The sequence below is a fragment of the Anas platyrhynchos genome, chromosome 25 (genome assembly GCF_047663525.1).
Source record: "Anas platyrhynchos isolate ZD024472 breed Pekin duck chromosome 25, IASCAAS_PekinDuck_T2T, whole genome shotgun sequence".
NCBI classification, from domain to species: domain Eukaryota; kingdom Metazoa; phylum Chordata; class Aves; order Anseriformes; family Anatidae; genus Anas; species Anas platyrhynchos.
In genome coordinates this window covers 2,981,073-2,999,492 of record NC_092611.1, presented here as the reverse complement: position 1 = coordinate 2,999,492, position 18,420 = coordinate 2,981,073, and the positions used below count along the sequence as shown (strand labels likewise).

Here is an 18,420-nt window from a genome sequence, read left to right as displayed (position 1 = left end):
CCCCACAGTCCCACAGCTCTGTGCCTCCAGGCCCCATCAGCCCAGTCCTACAGCACCAGCCCTGTAGCTCCAGGCCTCATAGCCCCATGGCCCCCAGGGCCCTGTGGCCTCAGGCCTTACAGCCCCTAGCTTGTACTCCCGTGGCCTCACAGCCCCATAGCTGTGGCCCCAGACCCCCACGTACCTGCAGGTGCCTGCAACCGGTGTTCACCAGGAGCCACCAGCACCCACAGCACCCTCCCTGCCACGGGGCGTAAGGAGGTAGCAGGGCCTCCCTACCCAACCCAGACAATGACCACCCACCCACCCTTATAGACCCCCATAAGAAGAAAAAAAAAAACACAAACAAATAAAAAACACATCAGACGGATTAAAACATAAAACTGCATTTCTCCACACGCATCCTGAATCAACCAGTGCAAACACACTCCAGTGATGTCAGCTCATGCAGGGTACAGGAGTGCCCAACCTCCCCGAGCATCCTTGTCCCTGGTGGACGACGCTGGAGGATGCTGAGGACCCCTCGTGTGCTGAACCCACCCTAGGTGGGAGCTTAGTGTTTGTGTGACCTCAAGAAATGCGCTGTCCCCATCCCCATCCCCACTGAGACCAAGCCCCGTGGCGGGGCAGCAGGGCAGGGTACAGGCACAATAGCAGCCTGGCAGTGTCATGGGGACGTGGTAGACGCTGTGCTGCTGCTGGCCCGTGGGCTTCCCCGTCTTCAGGTCCCAGGTCTGCCCTGAGCAGCACTGCTTCATCTCCAGGCTTCAGTAGCTCCTGCGGTTCTGTGCCCAGTAACTTCCACGGCTCTGAAGTGCCCACAGAGATGCCTCCATCTTCACCCAGGTGCCCATGTCCTCAGTGTCACTGCTCTGTCCCGCTTGCAGAGCTCCGGCACAGCTCTTCCAGGTCTGCGGAGGCAGTGCACAGGCCTTGTTAGCATGCTGATCGATCTCTGATAAACTATGGAAACAAACTACAAGAACGGGGCACAAGTACCGAGCTCTTTCCTATGGCCTTTCCCTCCCCACTCCACATCTAAGGGGTATTTGGGGAGACGGGCAGCGTCCCATCCCATGGTACAAGGGGTACTCACAGTGCAGGACAGTGTCTCTGATCTGCCTGAAGCTGTTCTCCTTGAGCACCGTGGAGATGTAGTAAAGATTTCGCAGCTCCCTGGGGTAGTCCTTCCTGTCGATGTCCTTCAGCACGGGGATGGTGCGCCCATTGGCCATCGGGGCCTCAGCCAGCGCCTGGTGCATCTGGTACTTGCACCAGGGGTCCTGGAGAAAGCTGGGGGTGATGAGCATCACCCAGCAGTGGCTGTTCTGCACGGCGTCGCACAGCTCCGTCATGATGGCACTGCCTGCCATGGCGTCCCGCAGCTGGAGGAAGCAGCGGAAGCTCTGGGGCTGGCTCTCCAAGTAGGACACCAGCTCCTCCACAAACTCCAGGTCCACCTCACTGTGGCAGATGCACACGTCGTAGCTCTTGGCCCAGCGGGCACTGCCCGAGCTGCTGATGTCCACTGCTGCCGGGCGGCCAGCCCGAGGCATGGCAGTGCCGGCGGAGGAGCTGGAGCTCCTGGCTGAAGAGGAGGAGGAGGGTGATGAGGAAGCCGAACACCCGGTGCTGGCATTCTGACTGCTCCCCGTGCAGCTGGAGCTCTGCCTGGGCTTCTGCAGGAGCCGCCTAAACCACCCTGTGGAGGCAGGGGGACAGTGGGAAGGTTCTTGGGGGGGAAATCTCAGAGCTGTGCCAGACCTCAAGCCTGTCACAAAAAAGCCACCCTGAACCCCAAGCTGCATCCCCCGAGCAGCCCTTTGCCTTGAGCCCCTAAGCACTCGGCTCTTGTTGAAGTCTGGATGCTCTCACATTGATCAGCCACCCGACTGCCGGGCTCCAGGCATCCCCACGTTTTGCCGGAGAGCCATGGGGCTTCTTCCCCACTTCTCCTCACCCACGGCAGAGCAGCGAAGCCTCCGCCAGGCCAGCAGACACAGACAGGGCTGCTTCTCCCCCAGCTCCCCCCGTCCCAGCAAAGTGACCAAAACCCACACTCACCAGCCATAACAGGCAGCGTGCCGCTCAGCCGCCGATCTCCCGCATGAAACCTCTCCTGCAGGCAGAAACGGGGCAGGGGGAAAAAGCACAATGCACCCAGGGATGCTCAGCTTGGTGGCACCCCACAATGGTGCAGCCGTTGGGGGGCTCATCCCCCAAGCACGCAGGGCTGCTCTCGTGCTGGAATGGAGCCACAGCACCCGCCCCAGGGAGCCAATTCCCCTAAACACACTTTAGCGAAAGGAACAGAGGAACAGACTCACTTCCCCTTGTGCTCAGCACAGGCTGCACACGGGTGCCTCACCACAACCTGGGGGATCGGGTGGGGAAAGGGGGCTTGGGGAAGGGCACATTGCCGGGGCAGCTGCCAGTCAGCTGGATTTATCACCCCAAACTCCTTGCTGCAGGACGAGGAGCAGGGGAGCCCCAGTTTTTGGCTCCCCACCTGCCACTGACGTGTGCCGTAGCAACGCGTTGGCGTTGCCCAATGCTTCCGCGCCTGCGCTGTGTGACCTGGCCAGGCTGCAGCTTCAAGCCGAGCCTTCCTAGAAAACAGAAGCACCGCTCCCTGTGGGCACTGAGCCCCCGCAGGGACAGACCCCACGCTCACCCCAAATTTCCCACAGAGCAACACTTTGGACCTTACCCCCAGACATGCCTTTAAGCAGTGTCCCTTTGAGCTCTCGTGACTGCCCCCCCCCCAGTTCTGCCCTCCCAGTGCTTTGCTCCTGAGCACCGCATTTTGGGACCCTCCTTGGGCAAGACCCTCACCTGCAGTGCGCGATGCCAAGAGCTGAGGGGTGGCAGAGACCCTCATTCCCGGAGTGGGGCCAGACAGAGTCTGAGGATGGGAAAGGATCCTGTAGGGACAGGAGAAGAGGGGATCAGCCCCCACATGCCCCTCGAACAGCAGCGCTGCTCTCTGCGGTCTGCATCTGTGCACCCTCAGTGATGCTCAGCCCAGCTCCTCGTGCCTGATGGGTGCTTCCCCCCCCCAAAAAAAAAAAAAAGAATGTGGCGGCTCCCTGTGCCCATTGGGCACAAGGTGAGGATGAAAACCAGGGGAGGGCTCCGGGGCTCACCCGCAGCGACCCAGGCAAGGGGCACGCTGCTGTGCACGCGAGCAGCAGCCAGAAGAGGTGGACAAGCACGAGGAGCCAGCGTGCTCCTGCTTGTTTCAACACCTCCCCTCTGCAGTTTTCCATGCTTGCATCACCTCTTCCGAAATAAAGCACCCTGAGTCACGCCAGAGCCTTTCACCCCAAAAAAAGGAGTACAGCATTGGGTGAGCACCGGCAAAGCCCACGGTCCCACGAGCGACCCAGCAGCAGTGGTGCAGCACGCACCACCTCGCCCACGGAAACCACACTCCCCAGGCAAGCCCCTGCTTAGTAATAGCAAGATAAGGGTGAGCACAGCTTCAGAGAGCAGCCTGCAAATGGCTCAGCGGGGCCAGCAGCTGGGGACACCCACCTGGGATGCAGCAGACAGACACCGGCACAGGGAAGGGGGATACATCAGCCCCAGGCCGGCAGCATGGCCTGCGGCAGGCAGCAGGATCACCTAGGTGGGAAAGGAGCAGTCAGGTAGGGCACGTTCACTCTGGAGCCTAATGGGATCCACCGCCAACAGCGAGGCTGGGCGATCCCTGCAGCTTCCTCCTCGCCCCTCCGTGGTCCCCTCCGCCCCGAGGGGGGCACGGGGGCACCCACGGGCAGCGTGGATGAGCTGCCCCGTCCCTCCGGGGCCCGCTGTGGGGCTGGGGCGCCGCTGCCGAGCGGAGCAGCCGGTGGCTCAGGTGCGGAAGCGGAGGCAGGGGAAGTCGGCAGCGATCCTTGGCCAGGAGGCCAGCCCTCCCCGGGGCCTCCCTCCCTCCCACATCCGCCACGGGGCCATCCCTGCCAGCACAGTCACAGGCGAGGACGGTGCCTCGGGGCTGGCAGCCAGCCTCCGTCCCCCTGCGCGTCCCCCCGGGACCCCAGTTTCCCCAGTCCCCCTTCTCCTGTCCCTGGCTCCAAGTGCCAAAAAATGGCGTGGCCAGACAGACGTGAGCTCAGGCATATTTTTCCTTGCCTGACATCAGGTTTTGTAATCGTTTGCCTCAAGGAACATGAATTGTTGGGGGGGGGGGGGAAACCCCCATCTTCACCCTGGACCCCACACGCTGCCACCAGCACCTCTGGGGTGAGCGTGTGCTGGTTTCACCCTCAGCATCACCACAACAGCCCTGCAGGAGCTCAGCAGCTCTGATGCCGTTCCTCCTGGAGCAGGATGAGGGACACTGAGCACACCCCATCCCCTGGGGCTGCTGCACCCCCTCAGCAGCAACCACTCAGCCCCTACCTCAAATTCAGGCACCTGTCAGCAGGGATCTTCTGGTGGAGCCTGGAAGGGGGGGGTGAGGAGCCGTGCTTGGGGGATTTTTTGCCTTTCTACTTGCAAAGCAACCCAGGAGTGGGTGAGCAGGGGGGTGGTCAGGGCCAGCCCCCGTTGCCCCCCCATACCCTCCCAGTTACTCTTTCTGCAAGAGCGTGCAATCAGCAGGCACAACGCCCACCGGGTGAGGGGGCAGCCCCGAGCAGTAGGAAATATCTCCCTGTCCCCAAGGGCTTCCCCACCACACATCCACCAGCCCCAGGAGGCCGCGTGGGCACCCCCCTGCCCCTCACACCGCGGCTTGGGGTAACAGCGCTGCGCTCAGCCCTGCTCCTGCTGAACGCTCATCAGGCTTCTGACATCGAGTCGGTGCCTGCTGGGATTCCTCAAAGAGGAAAAGAGGTTGTAAAACAGCACTTTATCCATCACTATCTTTTTTTTTTTTTCTTCCTCAAAAAATGACCAACAACAACCACCACCACCACGAGTTCAAAATGAGAATTTTCCATTCCTTTATTAATGGAATAACCCAAGTCAGAGGCTATTCAGCTCAGAAGTATCTTGAAAAATATTTTCCAGTATTCCAAACAGCGCTTTTCAGCAAAACGTTAAAAATAACGATACTAAAAACGCGTTCAATCGAACGTGACTTGGGAGCGGTGGTTTCACGGGAGCGGTGGTTTCACGGCAGCTGCCACCCCATCGCGGGGAGGGGAGGCCCTGCCCCGGGGCACGGTGAGTCACGGGCTGCCGTGAGCCGGCCCCACCGGCACGCCCCGAGCACCGGCACGCCCCGAGCACCGGCACCCGCGGGGCTGCCCTGGGGCCGAGCGAGGTCCCCAGGAACCGGCAGGTGCCAGCCTGCAGACCGGCCCCTTTCAGCTCCCTCCCCCGGCACGGCCTCCAGGGAGAGCCCCGGGGGCCTCCCCGCAGATTTTTCCCCCCGCCCCACCCGGTCCCAGCTCCCTCATGCGGGCAGGCACAGGAGCGAACCTCCCCCCACCGTGCCCAGAGCCCAAATGCCGTGCGCATGCGCACGCGCCTTTTATAGCTTCTCGAAGTCTCGTGAGAACAAAGCTAATTCTCACGCACGCGCCCCCTTCCCCCCCTCCCTCCAGGAGCAAAGCCCCGCCCTCTTTCCCAACGAGCCAATGGCGTGGCGGCTGGCGAAGGGGGCGGGCCAATCGCTTTCCGTTCTCCCACCCACAGCCCGCCGGGGGCGGGGCCTCGGGGCGCCTGCGCGGGGCTTGGCGGCGGCCGGGCCGGGCCGGGCGTCTCTTGATGGGGCAGGGGGCGCGCGCGAGGATGGGGAGGGGGCGCTGAGGGAAGCCCGGGGCCGCCATGGCGGGGGGGGGACGGGAGGGGATCTGAGGGGATGGGGGGGTCCTGAGGGGATGGGGGGGTGGATCTGAGAAGATCTGAGGCGACCTCAGGGGGTCCTGAGGGGACCGAGGGGGTCCTGAGGGGATGGGGGGGTCCTGAGGGGACCAGAGGGGGTCCTGAGGGGCTGGGAGGGAGATCTGAAGGGATCTGAGGGGATGGGGGGGTCCTGAGGGGATGGGGGGGGTGGATCTGAGGGGACCAGAAGGATCCTAAGGGGCCGGGGGGGGCAACCTGAGGGGCTGGGGGGGGATCTGAGAGGATCTGAGGCGACCTCAGGGGGTCCTGAGGGGCTGGGAGGGAGATCTGAGGGGATCTGAGGGGGCTGGGGGGGAAACTGAGGGAACATGAGGAGACCTGAGGGGCCAGGGGGATCCTGGTGCCGCACCTCAGCCGCCCTGCTCTGGGAGCCTCCCCCCCCCCAGCGTGTTTTGTTTTTTTATTTGTTTTTCTTCCAGTGTTTCCCCCTGAAAACGCTGCAGGGTGGCCACCTGCTGAAAAGAACTTCTCCCTTTCCTTTCCCCGCAGGTGTAGCAGAGGCGGCTGGCGGCGAGGAGGGGGCGACGCAGGAGGGAAGGTGAGGCGGCTGCCGGGGGGCTCTGCGGCAGGGTGAGCCCCAGCCCCGAGGTGGGTCCTGCCCGGTTAGGAGGGAGCTCAAAGCCCACCCAGTCCCACCCCGTCCCACAGGCAGCAACAGGGACACCTCCTCTCAGCCCAGGGTGCCCCCAGCCCCATCCAGCCTGGCCTTGGGCACAGCCACAAGATGGGGAGCCTGTGTCTGAACACCTTTGTCTGGAGCCCAGCAGCCTATGGGATCAGCCTCTGATACCACGCTTTGACGTGGTGTCAGTGGAGGTAGAGGGCTGCGTTCGTGCATCGGTGCAAGCAGAGCAGGGTTTGTTCTGTTTGCTTGGCAGGTCCCCCTTAAACCTGCAGTCTGACCCTGCCATGGGTGTCAGAAGGAAAGGAAGGGTTTCGTGAGCCTGCTGCAGCTGCAGCTCTTGTGTGGAAGGGCAGTGCTCAGGAATCAGCCAAGGACAGCTTGTTGACTTCCTTCTGGGTTCTCCTACCTGAAATTTGGCAAGTTTTAAACTATTAATATTTGCCTTATTCCCAACATCTTAAAGCAGCTTAATTTAAAAATCAGTTCTGAATTGGGCCCCCGCTGGTGGCTCTCAAAGGAGCTAAAAATAATAGATGAGCAGAGAATTTGTACTTGCTTCGCTATCTAATGAGCTCTGTACTTTGAGCGTTTCCACTGGATTAATACGTGGATGTTGCAGTGCTGGAGTTTTGAGCCCATGACAGATGCAGGGCTGGCAGGCATGTGGGGCATGCCCATCGAAGGAGCCAGATGTGCTCCATGCTTCTGCTTGTGCTGCTGGTGGCTGAGCTCAGCCAAAAACATTGGAGGGATCCTGCTTTACCCTGCACCTTCGCTGCCACAAACTCACCCTTTCAATCTCTAGAAATTGATAGGAAGTGATTGGTTATACCTCATGGTGTTAAAATACCGTTAATCAGCAGTCAGCAGGGCTCTGTGTGTTTGTATCTTGTAAGCTGTGTACAGCAGCACCCGGAGGGGATGCCACCCAGCGTGAGTCTGTCACGGAACAGCTCCTCACCGAGTTGGAAGCACAATTTTTTATTTTTGTATTTCCTTAAACTTTAAATATTCAGGTGCTCTAGTGTGCAAGTGTAGCCTGACTTGTGTACTGGCTGCTGAGCGTGCAGCCAAACAGAGGGCATCCACAGCCCATCCTGTAGGTGATGCGTGCGGAGAGAAAGTGCCTCATAAATCTTCCAGGGTGGCTCTGTGCCCAGGGGCCGGACACTGAGCAGTGACATCGAGCAACGTAGTCTCTCCCGATCTACTTGTTTGATAGAGTTATCGCAGGCTTTTTGTGAATACATGCCCTGTGAATGTCAGCATTCATTTGGCATATCCTCTGCTTAGGCGTTTGGTTTTAGCTTAGCTAGGTCTTTGTGTTTCATGTGTTTCACAGCTGCCTCCTTGGATGTGTCTTTGTATTAAGCATGGAATTGTTGTCGTTAAAGCTTCTTCTGTGGAAGAAAGTTTGTTCAGTGCTGGCAACTTGCGTATCATTTGAAGATAACAGTTCCTTGGGAAAATCTGTTTTGGGAGCATAGAGCATCAATTCAGTGTTCATTATGGTCCTTTGTTTCCAAATTAAAAGTAGGAAGTGACATACCGTCTCTCTTTTTCCCTTAACTGTTTTTCCTTGCCTTCTGTTCCGCTATTTTGCTTTTAGCGATGAATCAGCAGACTCATTCTTACAGTCAGCAGGAGCTAGCTGTACCTCCGAGGCTTTAAGGTAAATTAACAAATTTCCTAGGTGTGGAGGGGGAGGGAGAGCCGAGGGCGGTGTTCGTGCTCTCTCCAGCTTACTGTAGTCTAAGTACCTGGAGAGCTCTGCACATTTCAAGGAGGAAGCTGGAGGAGTGCTTCATGTCTTGCAAGATCCTGTCTCTGTCTTCTTCGTGGGACGCTCACGGCACAGTCGGTCACTGCCAAGTGCTCTGTGCAGGATTTTCCACACAGCAGTGGTGCCGTGCTCTAAGATAATGCTATTTAATTTTAGTTACTTTGGCCAGAACGTGTTTGTGCTTGCGTGATCTGTCCCCCTGGAGAGCAGACCTTTTCCCAGGCTGCAAATCCAGAGATTTATATTTCCTGGCTGAATTTCCAAGACTTGATCTTGAGAGAAATAATCTGTAGCTAGGAAGAGCTTTACTGTTGTTAAAGCTCTGAACAAACTGCACTTCTTTGGAGATAGGAGAAGCCCAGACATTATTTGCAGGGTTTTTTTTGTTTGTTTGTTTTTCTTTTTGGTTATTTGCAGTAAGTCGAGACGAAAATTGAAGTTCATATTAGGAAGCTAATTCTTGGTAACTCTAAGGGATGTTTTTTCCTAAGTTCAAAATGACTTTTAAAATGCCCTTAATGCTTAAAAATTAAGCTTAAAACACTTAAAAATTAAGCTGCCTTGTGCTGTTCCAAATACTGCATATGTGTAAGAGGAGCAAAACGAAAGCGGTGTTGGGGCAAGGGGTTAGCCAGTTTGTGAGTAAGCAAAACATGGGGCAGCCCGGGTAGGGATTTATAGATAGGCTTGGTTTTGGAGTCTCTGAGAACAGATAATTTGCAGTGTAAGGCCAATATAAAGGTAAATTACATCTGTAAACCAAAGCAGTTGAGGAACTGGTATTTTGGGGAGGATTTTACCCTTGGCTGTTACGTATCCTGCCTAGGAGAGAAGTGAGGGCAAACCCAGGCAGCGCTGGGAGCTCTGTGTGCTGCTTTGTACAAACTTCCTTAAACATTCAAGCTAATGCCAGGTCTGTGCTTTAGCCCCTAGCTCATCTGAAATGTTTGCTCTTTCTTTACACCGTTAATTAAAACCGGTCTGGCTTTGTGGAGCAATCTGTCCTTCCGGAAGAATCTCCTAAGCAAAACAGAGACCTTTCCCTCCTGATGGGGCTTTTTCCCTTAAATGTTTTGTGTCCTGCCCTGGCTGCCTCCGCTCGGGGTGAGCTTGATGTCACTGCCTGTCTGACCATCTGACTGAGCAGTGCCAGTGTGCGTGGTCCCCGCTTCCTTCCTCCTGCCCACCAGGCAGCACCGCTCAGAGCGTGGGCTTTCCTGGCAGCTGCACCCCGAAATAGTTCCCTGCAGGGCCTGATGGCTGCACGAGGTAGTGTCTGGGGGGCACATGGGGTGAACAGGAGGAGACAGCCTCTGATCGGAGTTCTGGAACAGCGTAAAAGTGCAGTCAGGCTCTGCCACAGGTTTAACGCAGGGTACAATGTTCAAAAGGGTGTGTGGTGGAGGAGCTCGCAAGAGTAGGGTGTGTAAGCCCAGCTGGCTGGAGCCTGACTCCTCACTTGCTAAGTGCTTTTTAAAAGTTTGATCTTAAATCTGAGCTTTAAAGTAAAATACAAGTGATTATTGAGGTGGCCGGCAGCGTGTGCAGTTTCAGAGGCAGAGTGGCACGCCTGGCTCTCCAGCTCCCCTCTGCCAGGCATTCCCGTGCGGTGCAGGTTTTCAGAAGGGGTGAGAAACGGGAGGCCAGCGAGCACGCTGCCAGCACCGCTCCTGTGAGCGTCGGCGTGTCCCGTTCTCGTTATCCAGTGTGGAAAGATGAGTTATCGAGGTGAGTGGGACAATCTCCTAAATGATTCCTGCTCACGCTTACAGCCTAGCTGAGGTTTCATACCTGTGTAGAGTTTTCCTGTGCATTACGTCTGAGTGCTGCAGCTTTGCCCCTGGAGCTGGTGAAGAGACTGCAGGTGCCTCATGTGTAGAACAAACGCTCGATTCTCACTGTGGCTGCACGACAGCGAGAGGCTGCAGTACCTGGACAAGGCTGGCACTGCAGGCCAGTTGCTTTTGTATGTTTACATTTGGCAAAAGCCTGCCGTTGGCTTAACAGAAACCAGAATTGTTGTTGGACTCGTCATTGCAATTGGCAAGAACAATAGATAAGGGTGAATAGATCTCTCTGTTTTCTTTCCATTTTAATAGACTTATTTTGGAGAAGCAAGTGGGAGAGGAACATTTGCTGGCAGGCCCTTTGTATTTTATGTAATGGGCTATTGAAAGAGTTCTTGGGGATGTAACTTCCTTTCTGTCGGCTTTAAGGTCAGATCCCACCACGTCTAGCTGTACGGTGGGCTGGATAATCCTTCCCTCATCGCTGGAGAATGAAGTCCTCTCAGTAGCCTTTTGTAGCCAACACAAATCCTGTGCTCCTTCCCTCCTGCTGGTTCTGAAGCAGCGAGTTCTCCAGCACACAGCATCTCGGAAGGGGGCCAGTGCCGCTGCAGGGTGCAGGCCATCAGACAGAGGAGAATGGCCGAGGCGAAACAAAGGCTGTGGCACACGGTCAGCCTCCTTTGTACCCGTGATGGCAGGGCCCTGCAGTGTGCCAGAGGTGTCGCCCCTCCATGCTCCGAGGGGCGGTGGCACGCTGCCCGTGAGACGGCTCTGGCACCCTGCGGACAGATCAGGCAGGCGGTCTCACCAAACCTGGTCATAAAAGAAGCCAAGGAGGCGGACGAGAGCCATCGTGCAAAGTGCAAAACCAAGGAAGTGCGATTCTTGGCCCAAAGGTGGTGTCATAAAGATAACAAAGCTAGGTGTTTACCTGCCCGTTCCAAGCTGGCCGAACAAAAACCTGTGCTGTGTTCCACGTTGTGTTGTATGCATGTGGTGACTTTGCTTGTGGTGATTTGTCTACTATAGAAACTGGATGGCTTCTACGGTGAGCCTGGGTAAAGACACATTATTGGAAGATGGAATGCCACCTGCAAAAAAGCCCAGGTAAATTTAACTACACTCCAGTGAATTTCTTCTCATAAGAGCTTTTTCTGTAATCTTGCATCATTCTTGAAAGAGAATGACATTTGGCACAAAGCTTTAGCAGTCGTTCCAGTTGCTGATCCGAGAGCTGTGTGCTGTCTCTAGCCCTGCCCTCTGACAAGTGTTTTCCTGTCCTGTGTGGAACAAAGGCCTTAATGCCAAGCATGTACCAAAGAATTGCTTTGCTGCTGGTTTTCTTAACCCCTAAGTCAGGATGCATGGTTGCAGAGAAAGCTTGCTTTTACTGCACTGTCTCTGTGGTTTTGTTTGGTGTTAACCCTCACTCAGGTGCTGCCCACCCCTAGCACCAGGCCTGTTGTGGCAGTTGTGCTTCTGCACTCCGCCTGGATGGTGGCTCCGAGGAGGACTGGCAGTTATTGAAATTACTTTGACTTTGCTGCACGTGAGGGCTAAATAATTCCCCTCTCGAGGCTGCCTGTGCTGTTAAGTAGGTCATCTTGCAGTCCTCTGCGTGGGGTCTGCTTCATTTTCAGCATGGCACTAACTCTGCGCATACCTCCACTTCTCTCCAGCCAAGGTTGTTACTGTGGCTGCTGTGATGGGCTTAGCTCTGGAATTAAGACCTGCATCATTGCATACCTGCGTGGACACTTGCAAAGGAGAAGCTGATTCATCTAGGGAGTTGTCTTCCACTCACCTGATGTATTTATTGGTTCTGGAGGGCTGGAATACGCTTTCTGTCTCTTCTGGCCTTCGTCTCCAGTTTGACCCAGCGAATGAAATGAGCAGGAGAGGCTGGGTGGATTTTTGTCCTTGCTCAGGACATCACGAGTCTATTTGTCAGTGCAGGAAAAGAATGTCTCTTCTTGGGTATTTGTTTGGCTTTCAGCACCTAAGTTTCTAGTTGTGTTTCTATAGTAGCTCATTAGCACTAATACTGTTCGGAGGTGAGACTTGCAGTCCCCAAACAAACCCACTAAATCTAGAACTGGTTTGCAGCAGCTAACAGTGAAGTCCTTCTGAAGAAAAGGTTAACTCATTTGTTTTCTTAGGCAGTAGAGGAGAAAAGGCAAAGCTCCATCTGTGTGGTGTCTGTTTCCTTTCCCATTCTTGCAGAGGATCACATGTTTGCAGATAAAAGCAGTCCTTCCAAGCCAGCTGCCTCCCCAGGCTGCTGCTTTGCTCAAGGCTGAGGTTCTCTGGGAAGCTGCAGTCCCTCGCTGCTTCACAAAAGCAGCTTGCCGCCAGGCTGCCTTTAGGCACAGCAGCATGGGGAGAAGTATATCCACTTCAGGAAAGTTTGATAACATCAAATTTAAAAGCACAGTGCAGGTGTAAAGCCAGGAACAAGGAAGAGGGGAAGAGGAGCAGATAAGGAGCATATAGCCAGACAGCTCTTTGATTAGACTCTTGTTATGATGTGGCCTTGTAAAAGATTGGCCTTGAGTGTCCTGCTGACATTGAAAACATAACAGGCAAGGGATTTCTGGCACTGCGACACCCAGGCTTAGCAGCCTTCTCAGCAAAGAGGGTTGGGGTGTGGGAAGGGCCTTTCCAGGGCAGAGCACTGGGAGGAAGCCCCCACTTCCTTCTTTTTTGTGCTGCTCTAAAGAGGGCTGCTGTCTTCAGCCCCCCCTTGGCCCCTGTCACTTAAAGGCAGAGCAAGCTTTGTGGTGTCGGACACCTGTTTGGTCCAGGCACAGTCACGGCTGTGTTCACTCCTCTCACAGGGCTCTGATGTGTGCTTTCCTGATGCAGGACGAGGCCTTAAACTGCCCCGTGTGTTAAAAGTGCCCCTACATCGACGAGTAACTTTCTCTGTTGCTCACTGCATCTTTTCCAGTGTCTCCATCTTTTCTGTTAGCTTCCAGTTACTGTCATTCACAAGACTTGTGGCCCTCCTGTCCTGCAAAATTCAAGTAACTCAGCTGTGCAGCCTTGGCCTTCCCTGTAAGGTCGCACTTCCACACTGCGTAGCCGTCCGTGAGCATCTGATACCGACCTGTGGAGCTGGGCTCTGCCTTTAGGGGACACCGAGTTGCCTCTCTTCTGTTTATTGGAGAACCCTAGTGGATATGTTGATGCAAAATTTAGGCAGTCTTGTTCTTGGTCTGCATGTGCTGTGACCCAGGACATCCTTTTTTGTATGATGCTGCCAGCTGTGCTGCTTTCCCCTCTTGCAGGAAGCTGCTGCCAAGCCTAAAAACCAAGAAGCCTCGGGAGCTTGTTCTGGTGATTGGGACAGGAATTAGCGCAGCGGTCGCTCCCCAAGTCCCAGCACTGAAGTCTTGGAAGGGGTTAATCCAGGCCCTCCTGGATGCTGCTATTGACTTTGATCTTCTGGAAGATGAAGAGAGCAAAAGGTTTCAGAAGTGTCTCCATGAGGACAAGAACTTGGTTCACGTTGCCCATGACCTCATCCAAAAGCTGTCTCCGGTGAGTGTGCTTTAGAGCAGGGTACATAAATGTCTCATTTTCCTACGCCTGTCATAGGAATTGGCTTTTGGAAATCCATCAGTCCTCTGGCAAGTACCGTATGTGCAAGGAACTGAGCAAGGGCAGTTACTGCACTGGGTTCCTGGGACGGTGTTTTGGGCCTGATGACTCTGAGCCAGATCTGCATTTGCATGGCCGATGCACTGTCAGGAGCAAACAGGAGCACAGAGGCATCTGTGTGTCCCCTTAAATAGCCATGTGCCCTCCTGTGCCTGCTTAAGTCTCGTTGTCCGGCTCTGTGCTTACCAGCTTCTGGATATTTGATGATGAGCATGCCAGGGAGCCTCCAGAGGGCAAGAGGAAATCCCACTGTTCAGCTGTGGAGAGTGACGCTCCTGTATTTCTGACCTCCACAGCTGAGCTGTGTTGATGAGTCTGGATGGAGCAGTGCCCTGATGAATGTCTCTTTTCAAACATTCCCATGGTCTTGCTTTTCAACCTGAAGAAAAAAATCTGATAGAAGTGCCCTGTGTTTGCCTTGCAAGGCCCTCTAGCTTTGCAGAGTTCTTCAAGAAACGTGGGGAGTTTTTGTGTATTCATTTGGCATGAAACACTAAAAGAAACCAGGCTCTGATCTTAATCTCTCTCTGCTTCTCAGCGCACAAGCAATGTTCGCTCAACATTTTTCAAAGACTGTTTATACGAGGTGTTTGATGACCTGGAATCCAAAATGGAAGATTCTGGCAAACAGCTGCTTCAGTCTGTGCTTCACTTAATGGAAAATGGGGCACTCGTGTTAACCACAAACTTTGATAACCTGCTGGAACTGTATGCGGTGCACCAGGGGAAGCATCTGGAGTCTCTTGACCTGACGGATGAAAAGAAGGTAAAAGATGATGATTCTTTCTGATGTCAGGACTGAGCTGGGACAGCACAGGACAGCACAGCTGCGGGGCGTGCTGTTATGCCCGTGTAAGGGGATTGTGCTGTTCGTGGGAATTTACATGATGTTAGACGAACTCCATATAGAGACTCTGACAGCTGGGGGCAGCGAGCAGAGGCATGAAGATGCTGGCTTGTTTCTGAAGTGCTGCGCTTATTGGCTGACATCCATTGCTCAGGAGGAGCCTTTGAGCCCTTCTTTGATCTCTGTCCTTGAAACTTGTGGCTTGGCCTTGCTGAAGTATCGCAAGCCTTGCTTCCACATAAGGCTCGGACTGACAGTTCTGACTGACCCAGGAACCCTGAGCGAGAAACAAAGCCGGCCTGTCTATTTTGGTCATTTTCTGATGAGTGCTTGTTGTGGTAGCATTCTCAGGGCTCTAAGCAAGTGAGACAGCTCCTGGGTGCTTTCATCCTCCCCTGTCCCTCCTACTCTCCCTGCTCTTCCCAAAATGGCCAAGTGGCTCCGTGTGGGACAACTCCCTGTGCTGCAGCTTGTGCTGCCGCATTTGTAGCTGCTCGCCTCGGACAAACCTCCCTCCTTACCAGCAGCCCCAGGCCTGCAGTCAGGCAGAAAATCAGAGCGTGGCACAGCACAGCCCGCGCTCCCCCCCGCCTGCCCACCTCATCTTCACACCGCGGGCTTTCTTCGTGGAGAGCACGGTGTCTTTGTTTGTTGCACATGCACCGTGTGGGTGCTGTGAAGTACTTCGTCTCTTTCCATTCTGACTCATTTCTGTGCTTCACGTTTCCTCTGTGACCTCTTAATCTACATGGCTGGAAGTACTTCCAGCGATACAAATAAGCATTCTAATTATTGCAAGCTTAAATGAACGGCAGTCTGTAGGAGTAAACTGAGAGCCTAGGAAGTGGCTTTCTGGAATGAAGGTCAGCTGCTGAGCTTTCTCAGATCTTCCCAGAGCCTAGAGGGGCCAAGAAATGAATGCTGTGGTCTCGTGAAACATGCTGACATAATGTTCAGAGTTTTTCCCGTTTTTCTGTTGAGTCCAGTGTATTGATTAGGTCTCTTCCTGTGGCATCAGCCATTCAGCTGAAGTGTTAAATCAAACAAGTGCAACAGGCTGCCGCTGCAGGCTGTGATGTAGAGGCTATTGTACTCGGGACCCCTTGAGGAGATAAGATGTAACATGAAAAAGAAGCTGCCTCGTTGAGAAGCTTCTCCAAAATTGTCTTTTTGACAGCACATAATTCAACGCTTGAAGAGGTAGGAGGCAAGTCATAGAACAGGAGACGCAGAAGACCTTAGTAAAGAATATCCCCGTAGCAACTTGTTGGCGGCTGAACTGTCTGCTCTCACTAACGTTTCTGGCACGGTTCATTTTGTGCAGGTGCTGGAGTGGGCACAAGAGAAGAGGAAGCTCAGCGTCCTGCATATCCACGGCGTGTACACAAACCCGAGCGGCATAGTGCTGCACCCGGCTGGGTACCAGAACGTGCTGCGCAACACGGAGGTCATGGTGAGGCACCTCGCTGGCTCTGTGCGCGGCACACTGGCAGAGATGGACCAGCTCGTTTTGCTTGTTCCTTTAGCTTCACTGGGTCAAAAAGCAAAGAACAATTTCCAGCCTGCCCCAACTTTTGTTTGCCAGAGCAATCACCTGCCTCTCGCTAAACCTCGTGATTGTTGCAGCTCCTCAGAACATGTGTTCACTGACTTGAGGTTACATATTTTAAGAACTCTGTATATACAAATCTTCCATTTCCCATTCCAGCCCCTCGCAAGCCTGTGTATAGACTGGGCAAAGATTCAGCTGAGCTTAAAACACGAGGTTAGAGACAGGCTTCACGCAGAGTAATCAGAATCCTGGATTTTCTTAAATAGAACAAAGGAGACAAATTCCTGAGCAACTTGCTCTAGCCAGTTAATCTGCAAAAACACCTCGCCATATTTCCATGTGGGCTGAGGGAATGGTGACACTCCTGAAGAGTCTCATAAATTAGAAGCCAAGTACTCTATGTTTTACCTTGTGAAGATACAACTTGCGTTTACTAAGAACATCGCTCTCTTTTTTTTTTTTTTTTTTTTGTTTAAAGCAAGAGATTCAGAAGCTGTATGAAAATAAGTCATTCCTGTTCTTGGGCTGTGGTTGGACTGTTGATGACACCACGTTTCAAGCCCTGTTTTTAGAAGCTGTGAAGCACAAGTCAGACCTGGAGCACTTTATGCTCGTGCGGCGAGGAGACGTGGATGAGTTCAAGAAGCTCCGTGAGAACATGCTGGACAAAGGGATTAAAGTGATTTCCTACGGAGATGAATACGCAGACTTGCCAGAATACTTCGAGAGGCTGACGACTGAGATCGCCATGCGGGGTCGGACAGGTACAGGGGCTGCAGACAGTGCTGGGTGACATCCTGTCACAGCAGCACAGTTCTTGACTGTCATTGTGCTGTCTGGAGTGCAGGCAGTGTAACCCCTTTTCTCTGTGCTGTATTACTCATTAAGATATTTTTTTTTTCCAAATTGTCTGCAACTGTAGTTGGATTTGGGGCTTACTTTCACACAATCACTGTTACGTTCATACAGTGAAACCACCTCTACTGCTTCCAACACATCCAGACTTAATTTTTGAGGTGTAGCTCATGTTTACTCCCTTTCTAGTGAAAGGAAAGAACGTTCCAGTCTTACAGCGTGGTCTCGGTGACTTGCATGCTGTGCAGACCAAGTTAATGCTTTAACATATGAGATCTCACTAATCATAAAAATCAGAAAAAAAAAAAAGGAAGTTTGCTAGCCAGGGCCTTGCTGGTGTGTGTTCTGAAAGTAAAACCCAGCCAGGAGAGCCTGTCACGCAAAACTACTCAGTGCTGCATTCAGATCCCTAGCACCGATCACTTCTGAAGTGCTCTCAGCACCTCTGCCTTCCCAGAGAAATACGGGCTCAACACCTGATGCTGTCACCCCTCCACCTGGTACTTACACTCTGCTCCATTTTAGGTGTGCTTAAGGAGGGACAGCAGCTGAATGGCTCCGCCGCTGCCCATGATGAGATAAAAGGTAAGATTTTTCCCCAGGCTCAGAGCGAGCAGCCCTGTCTGCAGCAGGGCGAGCTCCTGCACGGGAGCTGCGTGTTGGGGTACAGAGCTGGGCACTGCTGCCTGCCCTCCCAGCGCAGCAGCCACAGGTAGCTCGTCCTGCATGGCGCCCCCAGAGCCAGTCCCAGTGCACAGCTTTCAGAGAGGTCCCGCCTGCCCTACAGCATTTCCCTCTCCCTTTCTCACCACTCTGCCCAGCTGGAGCCTCCCTAGGTGCCAGGGGAGGCCAGTGTGCCTCACACAGGTTTCACAGAGCCTTTTGTTTCTGCACAGGATGCAGCACTTGAGCATTGGCCTTGCCCCAGGAGCAGTGCTGCAGAACCTCCCCAGCTCACAGACACCAATGTGGTGGATGGCAAATGGCGTTTATTGTCGAGTCCCATGGGGTTATATAGCCGAGGCCCAGAGCGTCACTTCAGCTTGCTTCCATCACAGGCCACACGCTACTGTCCATCAAGGGAGGGGCTCCACCTTTCCGTACAGCGCGACATCTTCCAGCCACCAGCCCCTAACTACCCACACATCAGGCACAAGACAGAGGGCTGGGCAGTTCCCTCACACCGTTGCCTGATTTAATGTAGTAATTGTGTTTTTTTAATCAAGGGTGCGTTTGCCTGGGGACTGTTTTCTCCCCACCTCAACTGCAGCCTCCTGTAATTTCATACTTAGTGCTTTTGTATTCTGTACTTTCACTTTAAAATGAAACTTGAGCTTTTTTTTTTTTTACTTGAAGCTCTAGTTTTCTAGTCCTTTCTTTATACTGTACAGTATTTTGTATGTTGAAGCTTGTATTAAAGACCTGTTCAGCTACCCCCTGCGGGCT

At 54.0% G+C, this 18,420-nt stretch overlaps 2 protein-coding genes across 7 annotated transcripts; one reads left to right on the top strand and one right to left on the bottom strand.

Annotated features, from left to right (window-relative positions):
- Positions 1-370: 370 nt before the first annotated feature.
- On the bottom strand, positions 371-3,954 carry TIRAP (TIR domain containing adaptor protein). 2 transcript variants are annotated; one of them, XM_013099618.5, is made up of 5 exons: positions 3,538-3,954; positions 2,836-2,924; positions 2,065-2,119; positions 1,097-1,588; positions 371-911 (listed from the first exon to the last, which is right to left on the bottom strand). In XM_013099618.5, the coding sequence occupies exons 3-5, from the start codon at positions 2,069-2,071 to the stop codon at positions 865-867; spliced, it is 546 nt and encodes a 181-aa protein (XP_012955072.4). In that variant the 5' UTR covers positions 2,072-2,119; positions 2,836-2,924; positions 3,538-3,954; the 3' UTR covers positions 371-864. The 2 variants fall into 2 exon arrangements, with proteins under 2 accessions (XP_012955072.4, XP_012955071.4); XM_013099617.5 differs by having other exon boundaries at positions 1,097-1,702; positions 3,538-3,948.
- A 1,713-nt stretch (positions 3,955-5,667) lies between these two features.
- Positions 5,668-18,407, top strand: FAM118B (family with sequence similarity 118 member B). 5 transcript variants are annotated; one of them, XM_072027738.1, is made up of 9 exons: positions 5,668-5,765; positions 6,350-6,397; positions 11,087-11,164; positions 13,348-13,600; positions 14,259-14,486; positions 15,892-16,020; positions 16,598-16,883; positions 17,500-17,559; positions 17,871-18,407. In XM_072027738.1, the coding sequence occupies exons 3-9, from the start codon at positions 11,094-11,096 to the stop codon at positions 17,882-17,884; spliced, it is 1,041 nt and encodes a 346-aa protein (XP_071883839.1). In that variant the 5' UTR covers positions 5,668-5,765; positions 6,350-6,397; positions 11,087-11,093; the 3' UTR covers positions 17,885-18,407. The 5 variants fall into 5 exon arrangements, with proteins under 5 accessions (XP_071883839.1, XP_071883837.1, XP_071883838.1 ...); XM_072027736.1 differs by lacking the exon at positions 5,668-5,765 and adding an exon at positions 8,094-8,156 and having other exon boundaries at positions 6,064-6,397; XM_038167545.2 differs by lacking the exon at positions 5,668-5,765 and having other exon boundaries at positions 6,066-6,397.
- The last annotated feature ends 13 nt before the right edge of the window (positions 18,408-18,420 follow it).

Coding starts and splice junctions, on each gene's coding strand:
- TIRAP (XM_013099617.5), bottom strand. Junction 912..1,096: donor CAGAGACACTGTCCTGCACT/GTGAGTACCCCT, acceptor CTGCCTCCGCAG/ACCTGGAAGAGCTGTGCCGG.
- FAM118B (XM_072027736.1), top strand. CDS start 6,168: ATGAGGAGACCTGAGGGGCCAGGGGGATCCTGGTGCCGCACCTCAGCC. Junction 6,398..8,093: donor GGGGCGACGCAGGAGGGAAG/GTGAGGCGGCTG, acceptor TTTTGCTTTTAG/CGATGAATCAGCAGACTCAT. Junction 8,157..11,086: donor TGTACCTCCGAGGCTTTAAG/GTAAATTAACAA, acceptor TGTCTACTATAG/AAACTGGATGGCTTCTACGG.